Source organism: Cucurbita pepo, chromosome 12 (assembly GCF_057944985.1).
Source record: "Cucurbita pepo subsp. pepo isolate OVF chromosome 12, ASM5794498v1, whole genome shotgun sequence".
Lineage (NCBI taxonomy): Eukaryota > Viridiplantae > Streptophyta > Magnoliopsida > Cucurbitales > Cucurbitaceae > Cucurbita > Cucurbita pepo.
In genome coordinates, this window is record NC_141809.1 from 14,075,440 (window position 1) to 14,096,236 (window position 20,797).

The 20,797-nt window shown below is 35.8% G+C and overlaps 3 protein-coding genes, 2 long non-coding RNA genes and 2 pseudogenes across 7 annotated transcripts; 4 read left to right on the forward strand and 3 right to left on the reverse strand.

The window, feature by feature from the left end:
• Positions 1 to 219: 219 nt before the first annotated feature.
• LOC111807035 (uncharacterized) lies at positions 220 to 1,626 on the forward strand (annotated as a pseudogene). Its single transcript, XR_002816900.2, has 2 exons — positions 220 to 299; positions 1,273 to 1,626. The product of XR_002816900.2 is annotated as an uncharacterized LOC111807035 (transcript).
• Positions 1,627 to 2,768: 1,142 nt separating this feature from the next.
• On the reverse strand, positions 2,769 to 3,427 carry LOC111807034 (monothiol glutaredoxin-S1). Its single transcript, XM_087129155.1, has one exon. It carries the CDS (start codon positions 3,256 to 3,258, stop codon positions 2,944 to 2,946), a length of 315 nt encoding a protein of 104 aa, XP_086985281.1. The 5' UTR covers positions 3,259 to 3,427; the 3' UTR covers positions 2,769 to 2,943.
• Positions 3,428 to 5,195: 1,768 nt separating this feature from the next.
• Positions 5,196 to 9,112, reverse strand: LOC111807033 (OVARIAN TUMOR DOMAIN-containing deubiquitinating enzyme 5). The gene is made up of 3 exons (XM_023692601.2): positions 8,923 to 9,112; positions 6,925 to 7,032; positions 5,196 to 6,334 (listed from the first exon to the last, which is right to left on the reverse strand). The coding sequence occupies exons 2-3, from the start codon at positions 7,026 to 7,028 to the stop codon at positions 5,476 to 5,478; spliced, it is 963 nt and encodes a 320-aa protein (XP_023548369.2). The 5' UTR covers positions 7,029 to 7,032; positions 8,923 to 9,112; the 3' UTR covers positions 5,196 to 5,475.
• Positions 9,113 to 10,391: 1,279 nt separating this feature from the next.
• Positions 10,392 to 15,877, forward strand: LOC111807541 (monothiol glutaredoxin-S11). Of its 2 annotated transcripts, none has more exons than XM_087129061.1 (3): positions 10,392 to 10,687; positions 10,973 to 11,090; positions 14,584 to 15,877. In XM_087129061.1, the coding sequence occupies exon 3, from the start codon at positions 15,386 to 15,388 to the stop codon at positions 15,695 to 15,697; it is 312 nt and encodes a 103-aa protein (XP_086985187.1). In that variant the 5' UTR covers positions 10,392 to 10,687; positions 10,973 to 11,090; positions 14,584 to 15,385; the 3' UTR covers positions 15,698 to 15,877. The 2 variants fall into 2 exon arrangements, with proteins under 2 accessions (XP_086985187.1, XP_086985188.1); XM_087129062.1 differs by having other exon boundaries at positions 10,990 to 11,090.
• Positions 12,020 to 13,608, forward strand: LOC111807767 (glutaredoxin-C11 pseudogene; annotated as a pseudogene).
• Positions 15,878 to 16,103: 226 nt separating the features above from the next.
• On the forward strand, positions 16,104 to 20,122 carry LOC147790032 (uncharacterized). Its single transcript, XR_015423166.1, has 2 exons — positions 16,104 to 16,636; positions 18,252 to 20,122. It is a non-coding gene; the product is annotated as an uncharacterized LOC147790032 (long non-coding RNA).
• On the reverse strand, positions 18,633 to 20,651 carry LOC147790033 (uncharacterized). The gene is made up of 2 exons (XR_015423167.1): positions 20,230 to 20,651; positions 18,633 to 19,180 (listed from the first exon to the last, which is right to left on the reverse strand). It is a non-coding gene; the product is annotated as an uncharacterized LOC147790033 (long non-coding RNA).
• Positions 20,652 to 20,797: the final 146 nt, after the last annotated feature.

Sequence of the window (20,797 nt, forward strand, 5' to 3'; positions counted from 1 at the left end):
TGGTATTAAATATTAGAAAAAGGAGATTATTAGCTAAAAATTCTGTTTTTATTTCAAAAATTAAAAATAATTAATTGAATAAAAACAACATTAAAAAAAATGGTAAAATGTTACACGGGTTCGATCCTCAGCCATTTCGTTTTTTAAAATGACCAAAATCCAAACGACGTCGTTCGCCGTTGCATTATATAAGCTGCCACTCAGCGCGCGCGTGACACAATACAAGAAGCTCAGTCCTCAGATATGCCTCTCTCATTTTCTCGACTGGGAAAATCCATCCCCTTCTCCGGCCTGTTCAGGTAATCTCTCATAACTGGTTTCTAGCGATTCTTACCATCGTTGGTTGCTGAAAACTTTATGTGAATGTAAGATCTTAGGAACAAGAAGTGATTATTTCAACCTTCGTCGTAAGGATGCCATGGAGACTGAAGTGATCTCAGTGTTTACAACAGTTTTATGTCGATGTCTCTGCATTTTTTTTTCTTCATTTTGGTAGCTTTTGTTAGAGTTTTGGTGGCTTCTTTTACTTCTTAGAGGTGCTAAATAGTTTGATTGAGAAATCGTTGATGGCTTTTGTTGCAATAATATGATTTATCTATCGGTTTAAACAACATTTTGGTTTGGATAGTTTTGAGACTTGTTCAATGTTAGTTGCTTTTACTTTCAAATATTTAATTTGAGTTCGGATACTTTTGAATAAATCTTAAATTTAGTCATTCAAACTTAAATTTTATTGAAATTGATTGAATAATAATAGTAATAATTTTATGCAATGCATTGTGTCAATATGTTTCCAAAATCTTATAGGGGTTAAATTTAAGATTTATTGAAAGTACAAGTATCAAAATTGTATCTTAGAAAGTATAAGGATCAAAATGAACTTGTTTTTTTATTTTTTATTTTTGATGTGAAACTATGATTTTAGTATGTTCAATGTATTTAGTTTTGATGACATATTAGATGTGTTTTATGGTTCTTCTCGAGTCCCTGTTCTAACTACAGGTCGCACTCAGTGTTTAGCGGATATGTTCCATGTTACCCCAGTAAGATGTTTGCTTTAAAGAAGTAGCCTATTGAAAATTCTTGTTTCCTATCTAACCTATATTTTAAGATGATGAGGGAGCTTTTTAGAATTGTTTCGAGTAAGTGAATACTGATTCAAGTGTGGAGTAGCTTTTAACTCTTAGTCTAGAAAGTGCACAATAGCCTTAACTTTACAACTTATCTAATTGTTTCTGGACATCTCCTAATGCTTTCCTTTCCTTTGTATAGGCAACTGGAGCAAGAGATGGAAACTGTCATAAGGGTTTTGCAACCTGGACCTTTGGGAATTATTGAACACAAGTTTTCTGCTGAGGAGATGCGCTAGGCACAATCCACTGTTCGGGAAGCAGTAAATAATTGGCGGAGGAATTCAAGTATTTTAAAATAAAGCAATATTTCTAGTAATCATGTCTAGGAAAGAAACTGTTTCCATAGTGATATTGAAAGACATGTTTGTGTAATTTCTTAATGAAACTCTCAACAAAAATTAGAATAAATAGTGACTTTCACTAAACTTGAAGTAAACTTGTACTAAAGAATATGAAACTGATAACGATAATGAACCTCCAGGGTGTTTGACAATCGTTTGAAGAAAGTTTTATGGACCATCCAAACATGGTGGGAATGAAGTGTATATCAGCCATAGAAGAAGAACATGTAGATCTTTTCCTCTGTAATTTCTGTTAATAACAGAATGTAGTGATAGGACACATGGGGGAAGACAGTGATTAGGAGTGTGATGTAAGGGAGGGAACTATTTAGTTGTTTTGTAGGAAAGAACTAGGGACTTCGATCTTCATTTTGGAGAGAACTTGAATGTATGGTAGTTTTTTCTAAAACTTTTGTCTGTAAATTGCATACTACCATCGAGTTCACTTTTCTAAAACTATAAGAATTCTGTAATGGGTTAGCACATGAAGAGCCTCATTTGGTTTCTACTTTCTTCCTCCCAACTGTTCATCCATTGCTCCCTTTCATCTTTGGCATTCTTTTTTCTCTTCAAGTTTTTTTGTCTTGTGAAAATACTTCCCACTAATCCAATGGAGCTCAGTGTCATCCAAGGCAATCTTGAATGATTGAGAAGAAAAATGTTTTCATTAGCGTTTGGTAGTGCTTTTAGGGTAAGAACACATTTTCTTACTAAAGTTGGAAATTCTTACTCCTTTTCCTTCTCTGTTTAGTCTGTTCCCTTTGAGTGGTTTAGCAAAAAAGAAAAAAAGAAAAAGAGCCTCATGTTAGTCTCCTTGCTGTTATTAACTTTGACATAATATCCCATATTGTTACTTCCTTTCCTTCTAGATTTCCAAGACTTCTCTGAAATTTGGGATCTTAGCAACTATTTACACCTTTGTAGCAAATTTGGGATACAAAGGTGTAAATATGAGCTAAAAGGTGGGGATGACTGTTCTGGGATCTTTTAAAAACTCTTAAATGGGAGAAGGAAGGGAGTTCTTATTGCTGAGGTACTTGTCAAGTTGTCATGGGTGGTTGTAGTTCTTATTCCCAAAGTCACTAGTGTCATATGAAACCAAGCTTATTTCCACTCTCATTTTTCTTTTACTTCCATAATATGTTTTATTACATGCTACGTTTCTAAAGGTGCAGAAGAGCATTTATTGGAGAAAGAAAACACGAGCCATTTTGATTCATTGTGTCTCTTGTAAATGCTATAGGGATCCCCTCTTTATTTAGCATGATCAGCGTGTGTTATATGAAGAACAAGAGGGTAAAAACTGCTATCAATTCTTAACTTTGGAAGTCAAAATAGAGTCAAGAGTCCCCAAACCAACCAACAAAGTAGAAAAAGGAGAAAAAGAAGAAGAAATGAAGTAAAAACGAGAAAACGTGTATTATCAGCATATTTCTCAAGAGTTTTGTGCTGAATTTACAGCTTTTGTTTCAAACCCATATAGCTCTGGCACTCATGAGCAATGGCATAAGCTCGTTCCTGACCTGCAGGCTCATGAGCTCTCTGGCACCACCAATTAACTTCTGCCCAATGAACACAACAGGCACACATGGCTCGCATCCTAGTTGAAGCAGCAGTGTCTCAATCTGATGCCCATTGGGTATCTCATCAAGCTCATACACTGTAGGATTAGCCCCAAAGCTTGATATGAGTGTCTTTACTGTATAGCTCATCGAGCATTGGCTTCTACTGAAGATCACTACTGGCTTCTCGGCCACCAACCCTTTCACTGCATTCATATCCATGGCTCTTGGAAATGTGATCTTTCTGTTAAGAAGGAAGCTTGGTTTTTCTTTTTTTGTTGATGAGTGTTAAGCTCCTACTTTGTTCTATTTATACTGAGGTGGAATTTCATGTCATAGGGTTGTCTGTTCATTTTCTGCAAGTTGGAATATCAGAATCTCTGCCCGGTTTTTCCTTTTAGTAATGCAGGTAGCTGTGTAAGCAGATTTTTAAAATACCATTCATGACACTTGATATTTGATAATGACAAGGTGCAGTCTCATGGAAAAATGTAGAGACACTTAATGCACAAATCAAAGTTGGAGGAATGAGTGAAAGATTGGTGAAATTCTGGAGCCATTTCTTCTAGTTTTAGCCATTAAGAATATTGGAATTTACCATTTGTTTAATAGGTGAAGGCTTCTTATTTGGCATTTATTGTTAACATTTCATTATATTTGTTTTTGTTTTGTACTTTTTATTCTGTTTTTCTCTCTATTTCCTTGTCATTTTCACATTGCTGAACTTGGCTTGGCCTAACATATTTTGGAGTATCTTCTTAGTTGGAGATAAGAGCTTGTTGAGGCTTATCCAATTCTAAAGAAGTTTTGGATTTTACTTTTTTCCTGTGCAAGATTTGGCAGCCATTTGTAAACAAAACAATGCTGGGAAAGGCTGGAAAAAGCCAGATCTTGGAGAATAAAGATGCTTTGGTAAAGGTAATCTTCCTAGCAGCCGTACATGAAGGAGATGACCAAATGAAGGTCCCACCAAATGATCTTCTTGGCTCTCGCCTTTTGCATCACCTGTCGGTAAATGCTTCTATATTCTGATAAAAACATATGTGCTGCGAATTTAATTGGTGATTAAATTTATAAAAACTTATATAAAAAGTTAGTCCTAGTGATGATTTAGCATGGTAATAGATGACATTAAAATTTTATGATACTCTTTTCTCTCTTTTTGTTGGCTACATGATTCAAATTTAGAATTTGAGTCTATATGTAAAAAGAAGTTAAGTGACCTAATAGCTATGTAATAGCTATGATGTGTTGGATTGATCATTTCAATTTTAAGTTGAATAGATTTGATAATTTTGAAAATAGGTTGAATATGCTAGAAATTTGTTAGACACAATTTGTTAAGTTCAAAGATTGATTAGATATTTAGTTAAAATTTTATAAGCCTATTGTTACAAACATGAAAATTGATACAAAATTTGTGATCTAAAGGAGAAGGTATTGAAGATTTTGCCAAGGCCAAGATAAAGATTCTTAAGTTTTGATTTGAGAGTTAAAAGGTTGTAAAGGTTCCTTGTTTTTGTGATTACAATTCCATGTCAGCCCAAATGAAAATTGGAATGAATTCCAAGGGAGGAATTACCCATTAGCTAGGATGACATGACTTATCCTTCAATTGTCTCTTGTTTCATTGAAAGGGCAAATGAAAATAGTCTGCAAATCTTTTCAGCAGGAACTGTCAAGATAATTTATGAGATCAGGAATAACAAAAATTCCCAATTAAGGCATAGAATCTTCTTGCATGAGAGAGAGCCCCTCTCTCTCTCTCTCTCTCTCTCTCTCTCTCTCTCTCCCTCCCTCTCTCTGTTGGCCAAGTGGTATTGTTCTTGGTGTTTTCTTATTCCAAGAGCTTGATGTGAACAGTTAGAACATATCTTCTTGTTCTCAATTTTTAGATGAGGTACCTTTTCTTTAGCTTTTCTGCATCAAGGGGTTTTAGGTTCCACATCTTTCATATTTGCAAGCTCAAGCTCAACTATTGGTTGATTGCTTTTATTGATGTTGTGTTTATGAAATAAGATCAAAACTAGACAATGAGCCTAGAACATGTATGTTTTGAGATTTGAATCAATGATAATCAGGTTGTCAAGAGTAACTTCTTAAACTATAACATTAATCACTCAAAGCCATTTCTTTGGGTAATTGAGATATACTCCATATGAGTGAGGAAATTTGCATTCAATCCAGTAAAATCCTGTGTAGCATAAGAAAAAAAAAAACAACAGATAACAGCCCATGAAAGTGTTGTTATAACCAGGAGAACTTGATTCGGCTAATCGAAGAATAAATGTGAGGAAGACTAAATATCTATGGAAGGAAACAAAAAGAACATTATATATTTTACCACACCTCTTGTCCTTTGGGTACAGACTCAAGGCTCAAGATATGGCAGAATAAATGCCAAAGTAAAGTGGCCCTTCATGATATACCCTCATCTGGTCATACAGGAACCACAGAATTGTAGTGCTCTCCAAGTCCGAAGGCATGCTTATGGTATGACAGCCTAATGCTTGAGTTTAGTACGCCGTCTGACTTGTATTCCTTCCCCATTTCCACATCAGGGAAGCATCCTGAAAATATCATGATATGTTTTTTAAGGCAATGGGTTAAAGCACCAAGTTCCAGCTGCCCACCCCATGCTGCTGTTGACTCGATTTCCTTGCAGTAGTTTTCGAACCTTTCAGCCATCGAAACATCGGAATTACCTTCTACAATGTTGTCTGAGAGGAAAAATGGCATGTAATCAGTTGAATGGTCTCTCATGTAAGCTGCTACCATTTCACGAAGTTCTTGGTAATTGTATGGAGATGAACCTCCTGAAAGGAGGGCTAGCTGGCTTTCGACTGCTCTGTATAGGCAATGCCCATCTGGCTTGATTTCGTTAACAGTCAAACCAAGAGGTCCAAGCTTCTTTTCCAATTGTTCATTCTCAACCATTCTATCACTCACAATGTTGCTCTGTTCCTCTTCAATTCTTCGGTCTCTTTCTGCCTCCTGTTGAGCCCTCTTCTCCCTCCGTCTCGTGCTTTTGCTTGGCTTCGAGTGATCGGACTGAACTGTCGTAGATACTCCAGCTATGGCCTTCACTAGATTCTCGATATTGTTTTTTTCATTTCCATTACTGTCACTGAAGCCCAAGGACGCAAGTTCTTCAGTATGCTTCTTTTTTAGCTTTGCAGAAAGTTGAGATATCTCTTCCTCCACCTGCTTTTTCTTCATTTTTTGTTCAGCTTTGCTACCTCTAGCAGCTGCCTTTTTAAGTTCGATTTCTTTGTTCTGTAACTGTGATATTTCTTTCCTGCATACAGGTGAAGTAATTGCACAACAATATGAATAACAATAAATACAAATTCTATGAGCACTACAGACGCAAAATGTTAACAATACTCCATGCAGTTGAAACGCAAAAGTAAACTTTATCACCAATTGTACCGAGGCATAAATCATGATAAAGCCCTTTGTTTCATATTAATATGTCTTAGACACGTGCTCATACTGAAGTAATTATATGTTATCCTATAAGCTTCCTTTCTGGGGCAATTGAACATAGCAAAATATGTATAAATTGAGCAATTGCAGTTGAACTGCTGCCTGGTAGACTTAAAGAGCGTAAAGATCTAGTGAGCTTTTTAAGACTTACAAAAATCAAGTTAATCAATAGAGGCTGGATCTTGATATGTTTTTAATGTATTGCCCCAGATGATTACAATCCTAAAGTTCTGATGAACATTTGAAGACTATGAAAATCAAGCTGGAACTATATATCAAGTAGCCAACCCTTCTGTGGGGTGATGGTGAATAAAAATATATAATTCAAATACATTAAATACCACATGCAGCAAGATGAAAAGCCAAAGATGCAAGACGAAGTGTCAAATTTTTATTTACCTATGTCTTGAAAGCATTTCATCACGAGTCTCATGATTCTCTTGAGCTGCTGTATCTGAGACAGTTTCAGATGATGTGTCCTCTATTTGCTGAGTGACTTCCATATTCCTGATACATAAAAGAGAAAAGAAAAAACAGAGTATGTAACACCCATCAAAAGCTTCAATTCAACTTCCTCAAGTTATTAAATAGCTGATTAGTCTAAAAAATATAGCTCCAGTAAGTGCGTTCTGACCACAAATTAACAAGAAGAATTGAACGTTTAAGCTACTTGTAAATGTGGAAGTTGAGGCCTTGTGGGCGTGGTGTGGTGGGGTAGGGAACTGAATTGTAAATGGTTTCATTATGCAATGATGAATTAAAAATTTGGGGGAAGCGGGGCTAACTGAGAGTTAACAATTGATGGACAGCTCCTTTGTTGTTATGTTTATTTCCCTTGACAAAGCAGATTAGGAAGTACGAATTAGAAAATGTTTCAATTTTGAAATATTGTGAGCTGATGTTTACTACTACTACTTCCTAGTTCCTACAGAGAAGTTGAATAATTTTGTGTGTAGGAATTCCTTTAGTAACAATAGTTAGTTTTATTTATTACTTAGTTTTATTTATTTGGTGACTGCTGAACTTGTTATGTCAAATAGCCCCTTACTGCTAGTTAATCATGTATTTGCCTGAAATGCATCCTTGCTTCTAATCTTAAATGCATCTTTTGACTGGAAAATAGGGACGAATGCTCAAGCGTCTCTAAATCACATCACAGAAGTCTAAATCACATCAGAGAAGGTATAACGGCCCAAGCCCACCGCTAGCAGATATTGTCCTATTTGGGCTTTCCCTTTCGAGCTTCCCCTCAAGGCTTTAAAACGCGTCTACTAGGGAAAGGTTTTCACACTATAAAAAATGTTTCGTTCTCCTCCCCAACCAATGTGGGATATCACAATCCACCCCCCTTCAGGGCCCAGCGTCCTCGCCGGCACTCGTTCCTTTATTCAATCGATTTGGGACCCCACCAAATCCACCCCCCTTCAGGGTCCAACATCCTTACTGGCACACCGCCTCGTGTCTACCCCATCCCTTCGAGGAAGGGCCTCCTCGGTGGCACATCACCCGGTGTCTAGTTCTGATACCATTTATAACGGTCCAAGCTCACCACAAGCAGATAGTGTCATTTTTGGGCTTTCCCGGGCTTCCCCTCAAGGCTTTAAAACGCATCTACTAGGGAAAGGTTTCCACACTCTTATAAAGGGTGTTTCGTTCTTTCGTTCTCCTCCCCGACCAACGTGGGATATCACATGAGGGCCTTCTAGAAGGCAAGCTAGAAGATGAGGACACCCCCAACAAAGAAAATGAAACGTGAAATGCGGGAATTATTAGACTAATAAATCTCTACCGTAGGAAGGCCAAAAGGAATCACTATTGCTCTACCAATCCTCCCAATAATTGAATCTCATAACCACACTGATACTTCCATAGAAACATATATTTGAAGCCAAGAAAATTGTTTGGAACAAGAAGATAATGGAACACTTGGAACTAAGATTCCTGGATCCTAACGTCAACGTTTTTAGTCTTCCATAAGGTTTCATGAAATCTAAAGATACGCTAAAATTCTACAAGTTCCTTGACAACTTATTGACATCTATCTATCTATCCATCCATATGTTCACACAAATTCATACGAGGAGTACATTATATCCTCCAATCAACAATCTAATTAACTAAAACAGCAACCAATCAATTTCAGAAACCAGTAGCACCATGATCTAAAGAATGCCTTCTCGTTCTTTTCTTTTACATGCTCTAAAACTAAAAACCACAATCCAGAACCGACTTCAAATATTAGAGGCGAAATTCAATTTGGAAAGTTCCAGTTCCAATTCCATGGTTAACAACCAACCAAAAGAAGAATACAAAAACATGAAAATGAAATTCAGATTTCACTCGGTGGAAGGCGAGTAATTCAAAATGAAAAAATTGGATTTAGATGACAAAATTTACCTCGGCAAATATCTTCTGCAAGAATAACTTAACAAACGACCCACGCGAAGCGTTCTTTTTTGAATATCAACCAATTCCCCGCAGAAATTGAATACGAAGAGCAGAGCAGCAACAGCTAGGGCCAAAATAGACGGAAAAATGAAGCTGCAATGTAATGGGCGGGTGGAAGAAGAAACGGAACTGAGAGACGCTAGGGCATGACTGTAGTAGTCTCTTTACCTTAAAATGAGACCCTAAAGTTCAAGAATAATACGAAAATGCCACTGCTTCTTGAATACCGGTTCCATTTGTTTTGGGTTCGACCGCCCGCTTAACTCGATTGGTTCGGTTTGAACCGACCGGCTAATGTATCCAACCTCAACTGCAGAAGTTCGGTTTTGTTTTGTCGGCTCAATTCCCGGGTTTCTCTGGTCGGTTTAACCCAAATCCGTTCTAAATTTTAAATAAGTTAAAAGAGGAATGGTATTTTATAATGGATAAATTAAATATATATTTAATAAATCTCGCCTGATAAAAGCTTACTAAATTTATTTTAAAATAAATTTTTAGTTGAGAGATGTCTATTTAATTGAGAATAAGCTACGTCATTGTTAGACGAACACGATTCTCCACAATGGTATGATATTATCCACTTTGAGCATAAGTTCTCATGACTTTGCTTTGGGCTTCCCCTAAAAAGTCTGATCCTGTAGATAATATTATTGGATTATAAACGCATGATGATTCCCTAAATTAGCCGTGTGACTTTCATCATCCAACACCTCCCCTCGAACAAAGCAGGCCTCCCCTTAGTCGAGGGGCGACTCCTTTTCTTTTGGAGTCTTAGTCATTTTTTACCATGCCTTCGAGGAGCCTCGACTCCTCTTTCTTTTGGAGTTCTTTGTTCGACATTTGAGGATTCTATTGACATGACTAAGTTTAGGGCATGACTCTGGTACCATGTTAGACGAACACGATTCTCTACAATGGTATGATATTGTCCATTTTGAGCATAAGCTAGAGTATTTTTTTTATTATAAACGCATGATCATTCCCTAAATTAGCCATGAGACTTTCATCATCCAACAGTCATATCAAATTGGCAGAAAAACGACTGAAAATGGGTTTATTTTCTCCATTTATGCCCTATCTGCTCCAATCTCCACTTAGTCCCATCTCGAACCTGCAAAAAATTATATTATATTTTTGTTTATGAATTATTATTGAATTTATTATAATGTTTGAAGTTTTTTTAATAAAAATTATATTGAAAAGAAAGGAAATAGGAGATATTAAGACAATTAAAATAAAAAATTTAAAATATTATTTATTTGAAATATATATTAATTATTTATGGCTGTTCTTAAACAAAGATTTGATACCCGACACATACATTTCATATCCATGAAATCAATTTTCAACGGGATTTTTCAACTTTTCGTTTTCAAGCTTGCATCATACTTCGATCAAATCTTGAATTCCATAATGATGAAATCAATTTCAACCTCTGTTTTCAACTTTTTTTTTTTGTTTTGGCGGCTTGCATCATAATTTGATCATGAAGTTTCCCTCGCATTTTTATCATCAAACTCGAATTCTCCTGAGACAAATGCCAAGGCGGTGAAAGCGATTGAAAATTTTGGAGCATGAAAAGACAGCGCCGCATCTTTGTAAATGGAGACTATTCGTTTCACTCGCTCTCTCGAATCTTGATCACTCAATTATACGTTTACATTATTGGAGTGGAATCTCTCAACTTGAAGAAGGCTCCGCTTCTTATCAATCTGTAAGTGAATTCACTGTAAGCAATTACCGCTTAAATTTGCTCTGTTGTGATGAATTTTCTTCCGTTTCTGACGGATTTAAGAAACTTAAGAGCGGAAGTTTTCAATTGTTTCAAAGGAGGACTTGTTGAATTTGTTGAATTTGTTGATTTTGATGGTGACTTCTTAGTCACATCTCTTTAATCTTGAGATTCACGCTTTGCATCTCTATCCGCCTCCTTCATTCGTTGACATTCCCTCCTCCACCATTTATATAACCAGTTGGAAGCTGACTTATCTAGCTTTAGATTATTCCTTGTATCAGGATGAGGATATGCACAGCCTGCGCGTGACGCGTCCAGATTATTATGCGAGATAGGTTTTGTGGAGAATTGAATGGATTCAACACTATGAACGGCAAGCAATGTATGTTGTTCACTCACTTAGAAGATTTTTGTGGAGAATGTATTAAATGACTAAATTTATAATAGATTGAAAACTCAGGTTCTGGAGCTGATAATTAAGCTTTAGCTCAGAATTCTGGGATGTTATTTACTCCATATTATTATTGATCATCTCGTGAATCAAGTTAACATCAGCCTCATATTTGGGAAGCGGTGTAGTGTTGAAAATGTAGTAAATTGAATATACTTTAGAATTGTTTGAGAATATATAAATGATTTACTTTGCCTTAGTTTTTTTTTTTTTTAAAGCTTTTAGAAGTGGCGATGATTTAATAATGATGACCAAAACATTTTATTGGTGGAATTTTCTATCGAAGTCTCCCTCGATAATTTGGAAATTGTGACACTTGGAAAACTATAATATTCTTATGGACAAACTTTCTCTCTATAATTGATGTTTACAAAACTGAAAGTTCATCCTATATGTAGAGATACTTAATATACTTATTTTTTATTATTATTATCATTTAAAAATATGTTACACTATATTGGATATATGTTGAAGATTTGTTTGAGTGCTAACTGTAAAAATAGAGTCCACTAAGAGAGAAATCTGAATATCATGTTGTTTACTACTTATTTAATGAGCTTTGAGCACAGTGATATCTATGAATTCCCAATTTTAAATGATGGCAGCAAACTAGTAGAATATTCCCATCTTGGAATTTTCATGCATTTTAGATCATGTAGAACAAAGATGAAGATGCATTGATATCTAAGATTCTATAGGTGAAATAAAGAGGGTTTGAGAGGATGGTGTAGGGGTTAATTGAAATGCTGGCCTTATCCTCAACTGATGACAAGAAAAAGTTTGCAGCAGAATCTTAATGAGGGAGAATCAATGGAAATGGTGACCCTTGCTTTTAATATACCAGTGAGCATCGTGCGTTTTATCTTCATATTTTACTAGAAATAACATCTCAATGCCTCAAAAGTTTGTTTGATGGAGATATGTAAGAATCTGTCCGAGTTTCGTCATTCAGTTTTATATTTTTCCATTTTACTTTCCTTCCTGGAGGGGGTGGAGATAATTGATGTCCTACTAAGGTGTTCTGATCCATATGTTTATGGGACCGATGAATACAGTGATGGAAATGAACTGGCTAAACTCTTATTAATCTCCACATCAGCTGTAGACGTAGAATTCACTGCATTGTTCAAGTTGCAGGCATGTCCAATATGAATTGATGCCATGTCCTCGTAGCTTTGTTCCTTTCTAACAAATTTCAAGTGTGAATTGAATTGGGGTTGACATTGTTCTGATATGAAGAGACCGACATCTAACCCTTCTTTCAAAGGGAGAGACTTTCCATCAATCGTGGTTGTAAAAAGATTACTGATGTTTTCACATAGCTTATAATAAATCAAATTATATTTCCATATTTTGTGCTCGAGATTTCATTAAGGCTAGTTATGAAATTATTGATATTCTTGATGGCCGATGCCATCACTCCAGTTGGCCAAATAGAAGTGCTTTCTGGTAATGTTTTTGTGTTATGTATCTTCTTTATTCCAACTATAACGGGGTTTTACATAGATTGAAGGATACATCTTTAGATTAAGTGATGCCATATGCAACTTTGTTTGTGAAAAGAGGGTCACTATCAAGCAAATCATCGATAAGGGCCATTTTCCTTATCCAAAACAACTATCTGAAGGAACTTGCACTTTTCTATCCAATTACTTATGTCTTCCAAATTGTTTCGACTAAACAGTTCAATCCACTAGCCCTTCACCAGCCTTTATAAATACATTCGTTTATGCAAAGTCACCATGTCAAAGCCTAAGCAAACATACAACCTTACTCCCATTCTTTCAGCTTCTTGTTCCTTGCTCCTCTACAAGCCTTTGGCTTTTCTCTTTTCCTCCTGCTTTTGTTAGTATAACTGCAGCCATTTCACCTATCTTTAGATATTTGGGTTTAAATATCTTTTGGAAGGAAGAAGAGTGGTTGAATTATAATGGATAGATTGAGAAATTTGGCATCTCAGAAAGCAGTAGTAATTTTTTCCAAGAGCTCATGCTACATATGCCATAGCATCCAGACACTCTTTTATGAGCTTGGCGCAAGCCCTGCTATTCACGAGCTTGACCATGAAGCAAATGGGCGAGAAATTGATTGGGCTCTTAGAGGTCTAGGGTGCAACCCCTCTGTTCCAGCTGTGTTCATAGGAGGAAAATTTATAGGCTCAGCAAAAGATGTTATTTCTCTCCATGTTAATGGGGATCTGAAACAAATGCTGATAGATGCGAAGGCCATCTGGTTGTAATGCTACTAAAAGCTAAACCAGGTGGTTCTTTCTTTGTTTCGTTTTGTCCTTTTTCCCCCCTGCCTTTATAATGTTGAAAAGGCTCGTACAAAATGTTGTAAGAAGGCTCTGATAGTTCTTGAGTTTACTTACTGAACTGTATAAAATGAAGCCATACTTACCCTGAGATCTAAATGTAGGTTATCTTTTCCTTGAACTCAATATTGTTTACCTCTTCATGCATTACAAAGAAAAAGGAAAAAATATTAAATATTGATTCCAACAAGCCCACTACACTGTCTACGTAGGATTAGTCTTCATTGACTGATTTTGTTCTAAAAAGTGAATAATAAGATAGAGCAGCAGCATGAGAGGTTTTTGTGGGTAAAACTGGTAGTTCTGTTTTTCAAGTCTACCATTGATTAAAATAGGAAGATGCGCCACTGAGGAATTATGCACTTGCGAAGAAAAGTCTCTTCTTGCAAATTGAACTGTCTGAAGTTGTCATTGGCAAAACTGTGTACTTGTTGACGGTTGTGCTTTTCATTAGATCTTCATACTGCTGCCAGACTGATAACCTGTCTGTACACATCATAATACTTAATTATGAGGCAAGGCATGTTGATAAAGACATGCACATGACATTTCTGCCTTACAAATTGAGCTTCAGATACTAGTGATCTAGTTTAAGCATCACTTGTGGCTGGGGTTAATTTGATTGATCAGCGCATAACATTTCAGATTTAGTTATTTAGATCCTTTACTAGTTCAGGGACAACCTGGTGATGCTGTAACTTTTGTGCCTGCCATGAACCTTTTAAATATCTTGAGCCAAAACCAATTTTGGAGACAAAATCAATAAATGCATTGAATTATGCTTTATTGTGCAGCCAACATGTTTTCGACCAAAAAGTAAGAGGTTTGAATCCCCACTCCCAAGTGTTGTTCAGCTCAGGAAAAAACATTATGCTTTAATTGTTCAATGCTATATATGTATATATGTACACTCATCTAAAGTATCAATAGAGCGTGTCTGTACATGTAACCAAGAACAGGATATTCTCTGTTGACAGTATGAGCATGGTTATATACTAGATATTACATTGGAGAAGATTTTATAAAGCTATTATTTTTCAGAGAAGTCTGTCAATTGAATAAAGGGGGAAAGTTCAATCATTCCAATTCATATATTTGTATGATCACCAGGCTGTGGAACTTAACTCTGTTAGGTAAATGAAGCTTAGCAAGCTCCACATGCAAGGAATCATACAAGTTGGTGGACAGAATACAGAGAACTACAGCCACTGAAGCCTTTCTTCGTAAGGATTCAAAGAAGGTGATTGGAGAATCTGGTATTTATTGACTGGCATTACAGAATTTCTTGCTTTTGTTTTATTGTTTCTTGATAGCTATATTCTCATTTCCACAAACTCTGCAAAGTGGAAGACACGGTCATTGTTTTTACACGTCAGACAAAGATTGATAGGATAAATATCGCCACTTAATTACATTACTAATACAAGTGTGATTAAATTATAATCTACATATATCATATGGTTAATTATTCGTATATCAGCATCATAAAATAGTCTTGCCCACTGAATTAAAAGACCTGTCAACTTGTCCAGCCTGTTTGTAACAGTAAAATTAAAAAGTTGCTTTTATTAGTTTGAGCATCTAAGGAAAGCACAAACTCTTTTGAACGTTCTTTTATATAAATATATATATAAAAAGAAAGCAATCTTCCTTATGTTGTCTCTATAAATAGTCTTGCATGCGAGCTCAAACTCATAATACAGCAAGCATCGGTATTAGTTTTCTCTTGCACATTTTTCCTTCAGTATTTAAAGCCTATATAACCATATTTGGACCAAATTTGAATAAATTTGGTCCAAAAAGGTTATAAGGTTTTAAACAAACTTGAAAGAAACCTTAGATATCCAGTATACTTTTGTTGTTGGGTTTCATTTCATCTGCAAGGAAAACTCTATCATATTAAGAAGAAGGCATGGATAAGGTTAAAAGGTTGGTTGCAGAGAGGAGTGTGGTCATATTCAGCAAGAGTTCATGCTGCCTATCATATGCAGTTAACATTCTATTTGGGGAACTTGGAGTCAATCCTTTGGTGTATGAGATTGACCAAGACCCTGATTGCAGGGAAATAGAGAAAGCTCTCATGAGGCTGGGATGCAATGCACCAGTACCAGCCGTGTTCATCGGCGGAAAGCTGGTCGGATCTACTAATGAAATCATGTCACACCACCTTAGCGGTGATTTGACCAAAATGCTGGTGCAAAGCCATGCTTTGAATAAATACTAATTCTAATTAAATTATTCACTATTCTGTTGGAGAAGGAAAGCTAATAAGTTGGCTCAAGCTTAATAACGAATAGTTATGTGATGTCTTATGTGTCAAGAATTATGTAGCAATTGTTTAGCTGTGTAGTGTGTAATATGTTTGTCATTATTAATGAAGTCAGCTCCTATTTTATTGTGTTTATATTTTCACTGTTGGTCTCTGAGCATTTGACAAAGTTGCACTCTGTGCCTCTCCTCCTTTCCTTAATATGAAACCAATACGCAACTGAACTTTTGTTCCTAATTTTGTCATATCATGGTGTAGCCTCGTTTTTTGTTACTAATCCTTCCTTGTCAGACTCTTTGAGATCTAAAGTAGCTGGAAAATCTGTCTGCAAGTATCAAAGCATAAGCGACCCCAGGTACGACATACTCGTGGCTATACTTTCAATACTTTCGATGTTTTGGCTCAGTCTGAGTATCCAAGTGCCTGACAACGCTACATGCGTTGATCGTATTCATTAAATTAGGATGCTCCATTGATCAGATACAATATTCTTGTTCTTGTCAAAGAGCCAGTTGGACTACTTGTTGGGTCTTGGTATTTTTTAAGAATATTGATTAGGAAGAGATTAATGCGAAATGTAATGATCAGTAAAAACCAACATAAATGTCACTATGAGATAATTCTACATAGCAATGCTCCACGTGCTAGTACAAAAGTTGAAGGAAAAAATGCTCAACTTTTCCGGCATGTGGGGCTGCAGATTCTTCTACTTTTTCATATGAAGATAGGCATCAAATTCCATGATATTTATTCCCTTTTGATTTCCTTTCTTTTTTATGTCTGTGATAGTCTTCCCTTCAGCAGTCGATATCGTTAGCATAGATTTTGTGCAGGCTCAGCTAAAGGCAAGCTTCGTGATGATCGATCGAACATCTCCACGACACCCTTATACAGGTACTTCCCTTTTTAAATTATAAAGAATATTGCTCAAATTAGTTCTTGGAAGTTTTTTTTAGTAGTAAAATGTTGGATTTTGATCACGACGGATCTGGTTCTGCTATGTTGTTTCTTTACTATTTACCATCTCTGATTGTTCGAAAGTTTTTTCTTTTATGATTTGCATTAGCTTTTCTGAGAATGGAAAGAATTTGTTCAGATAATTAGTAGAGGAATACTTGGCTTATTTTGTAGAGGGAAAAAGAACCAAAATAGTGGTAGAATGGTTAGGATTTTGGACAAAATCCAACCAGAGAACATTCAGTGGCGTTGTAGCCAATTAAGAAAGAATCAAGTAATTAGTGGGTCCAACAATGAAATTCCTAAGATTGGGGAAGAAATCTGTCAATTAATCTCACCCGTTTGATTTTTTTTTTTTCTTTTATGGCTTGGAGGGCTGGATGGGAGATAAAACAGGATTTTGTTTGAGGAATAAAATAAATTGGAAAAAAAGGAACTGAGGAAAAAATAGGACCCCTAAAATGTATTCTAAACATATTTGGACAACTGATATTTGAACTTTATACTATATATGTGTAACTTCTTACATTCTTTTTTTATTTTGCACAAATTTAAGTTTGATGGATACTCATAATCGACTATTAAATAATTCTATTAATTAGTAACTCTAGCATTGAGCATTAATTAGTGTCGTTCTTCTTTGAAGTTCCATATTGTGTTATATTTATTTTATATTCATTGAAGGCATATGAAAGCAATATGTTAGGAGGCAAAGTTTGCAATTTTTTTCAGAGTTGTAACGATTATATAATACTTGTTTTAGTTCAAATTACAACTTCGATGAAATTGAAAGTTTGGAGTAAAAATTGATACACATTTCAATTTCTAGGGTGAATTCTTTTATTTCGTATGATATTTTGAGTTAAATGACTTTTTTGGTACGTATGATTCAAGAATTAATTCTATTTCGTCTCTATGGTTGAGATGAACTCAGTTTGATTTTTATGTTTTTTTTGTTCTAAGAATTGGGATATGGGGCCCACTCTTTGCAATATGGCTAGAGTGGATGGTTTGTTTATTATTATTATTATCTTTTTTCATATAAAGTTATTCTTTCTTTTAGAATCACATGTTTTTTTTAATATCAATTTTGATTTTCAATGGGCATAAGAACCTTAAAAAGGGTATTTGTTTGGAGGGTTGAGCTTTAGGTGGGTTAGCATCCTATTTTATTATCTTTTTTAAATGCTCCTCTATTTTCTTATTTGTTTGAAATTAAGTGTCATTTAAATTAAATCATTTTTCCGTATAACAATTAATTTTATCTTTACGTAATAATAGTATCTTTTATTATTGAATTTAACCATTTATTGTACCCTTACATGGCAATAATATCTTTATTAATTTAGTTTAACCATTATTTTTGTAGTCAATTCAATGCAAAAATGTTGCTTTTTGAGAACTTGCAGTGAAATAAATAATTTAAAAAAAATTCAAACTTTAGGGCTTTTTAGTTGCTCGGATTAAAAATATAATTTAATAAAAAATATACCATTCAAATTAATAGTGTCGAATATGTTGGATGATAAAAGTCTCAAATCGGCTAATTTAGGGAATGGTCATGGGTTTATAATCAAGGAATACTCTCTCCATAGGTACGAAGCCTTTTGGGGAAGCCTAAAGCAAAATCATCCTGAGAAAGTCTTTTGGGGAAGCTCAAAGCAAAGTCACTAGAGTTTATGTTCAAAGCAAAGCAAAGTCATCATGAGAAGGATGAAAAGGTCTTTTGGGGAAGCCCAAAACAAAGTCATGAGAGTTTATGTTTAAAGCGAACAATGACAATATCATATCGAGTTTATGTTCAAAGCGGACAATGGCAATATCATATCATTGTGGAGGAAGGCCTTTGGGGAAGTCCAAAACAAAGTCACGAGAGCTTATGTTCAAAGCGGACAATGACAATATCATATCATTGTGGAGAGTCGTGTTCATCTAACATAATCCACCCAAATATTATTATTTTAATAAAAATAATAAATAATGGCCATCAACCCAATAGTTCTCCCACACACCTATCATGTGCGATGATTGATTTGAAAACGGAAGAATTCAAAGCTTACTCGCCGCCGGTCAAATCCGACCAACTAAAACTCATTAATCCTAACATTTCTCGGATTATAAATAATGCTTCATTAATTCTTCACCTTAATCAACCACTCCCAATTCAAATGGCTCCGATCAAATCCTTAATCTCCATAGCTCTTCTAGCTCTTCTCTTGCTCTTTGAACACCTACCCATTTCCGCCGCCGATCACGGCGTGGCTCCCAGTCCTCTGGCCGGAGTGTTTCGCCGGGACACCCTTCAGACGGCGGAGCGTCATCAAGTTGCAGAGAGTGGAATTGGAAATCAGTACTCTTTTGAACAAAAGATCAGAAAGCGAGCCCGACGAGCTGTTAGGCGAGCCGAAGGTCCAAGTCCATCGTCGGCGAATTGGAGCCAAACGTCGTCATTTGGGGTCGGCTCTCTGTTGTGTCTCTGTACTGTATTTGGTTTGTTTTTGTGAAGTGAATAATGGTGATTCACTACTCTGAATTTGTCATCGGTTTATTTATTTATTATTTTTTAATAAAAAATTTGGGTTGTATTTTACCAATTTAATTAAATTCATTTCCTATATTTTCTTAATATTTTGTTACATTTTGTCCATTTTTAATAATAAAATAAAATTTTCAATTTACTCAATAAATATTGTATCGAAAGTAGCTCCAATCACTAGCTCCAATCACTCCTACAATTTACCTACGGGCAGTCCCATCTAGACGGAGAATGGAGAGTGAGTGATGAACATTTTTTAACTATCACATACGTAGGCTCGGATACGAGATTATGTTTTCCTATCTACACCTGATTTTCTGTTCCACCCTGCTTAATCAAATTATTTAATTAATTTTAAAACGTTATAAATTTTTTAATTGTTAAATATGGTGGTAATATTAAATTTTAAATTTTTTAAAATTATATTTGTAGAACTCAATTAATTAAATAAAGATATTAAGAAAATAAAATAAAAATAATAATAAATGAGAAAAATTAATATTGACACAAATAAATAAAGAATTTAGGATGAACATCTTTAATCACTCTCAGGCAGTTCAACAGCTGATGGCGGGGAGGGTTAGAATTCTCTAGCCAGGACGCTTCGCCGGAACGTCCTTTCAGACGGCGGCTCAGCCGACTGCAGAGAGCTACGGCGAGTCCTCTTCGGAGGAGAAGACGAATGTTCATATTAAAAAGCGGATCCGACCATTACTAATCGGCGGCCATAACCGTGCGAATCGAAGCCCAACGCCGCCTTTGGGCATTGTTTTGTTGGAATTGCGTTTCGATTCGTTTCAGGTTTCAGGCTTAGAATGTTCAAATTATCCGTTTATTTTATCAAAATTTAATAATATATAAAGTGAGCTAGAAAGAAATTTCTCCTACCAACCTCTCCCAAGAAAAATAAGCTACGCGTTTGTTAATAAAACCAAATAATATCAGATGGACTAAACTGAAAGCGCGTCAAAAAGCGTGGGAGAAATTCAAATACCTGTTCGCCGTCGGCATCCATGGTCATCAATGGCGGCTGAATCAGATACTCGTCTTCCTAATCTTCTCTGTTTCTATATAAAATCCAAACAACTAAACATTATACCTTATCTTCAATTCCTCCATTCTCATCTCTATCGACAAATCGAACAAATGGCCGCTCTCAAATCCCTAGTTTCCGTAGCTCTTCTGGCTCTTCTCTTATTCTCCGAATCCCTAACAGCTTCTGCCGTCGATCGCAGCGGCGATTCAAATTCTCTCACCGGGATGCTCCGCCGAAACGTCCTTCAGACGGCGGCTCATCAGATTGCAGATAACAGTGTCGAGTCCTCCCCCGAAAGGAAGATGAATGTTCATATCAAAAGGCGGATGCGACCAGTAGCAACTGGCACCCGTTCCTCGGCGGCGAATCGGAGCCGAATCGCTTCCATTGGCGTTGGATCTGTGCTCGTTGTTTTAGGGCTGTTCCTGTGAATTTGATGGATTTGTTTCCGTAAAAATTGGGATTTATTCTATTCGTTGATTTTATTTATTTGATGAATATATATTTTTTTCTCTGGGTGTATTTA

Coding starts and splice junctions, on each gene's coding strand:
- LOC111807034 (XM_087129155.1), bottom strand. CDS start 3,258: ATGGATATGAATGCAGTGAAAGGGTTGGTGGCCGAGAAGCCAGTAGTG.
- LOC111807033 (XM_023692601.2), bottom strand. CDS start 7,028: ATGGAAGTCACTCAGCAAATAGAGGACACATCATCTGAAACTGTCTCA. Junction 6,335..6,924: donor GAAATGCTTTCAAGACATAG/GTAAATAAAAAT, acceptor ACCTGTATGCAG/GAAAGAAATATCACAGTTAC.
- LOC111807541 (XM_087129061.1), top strand. CDS start 15,386: ATGGATAAGGTTAAAAGGTTGGTTGCAGAGAGGAGTGTGGTCATATTC.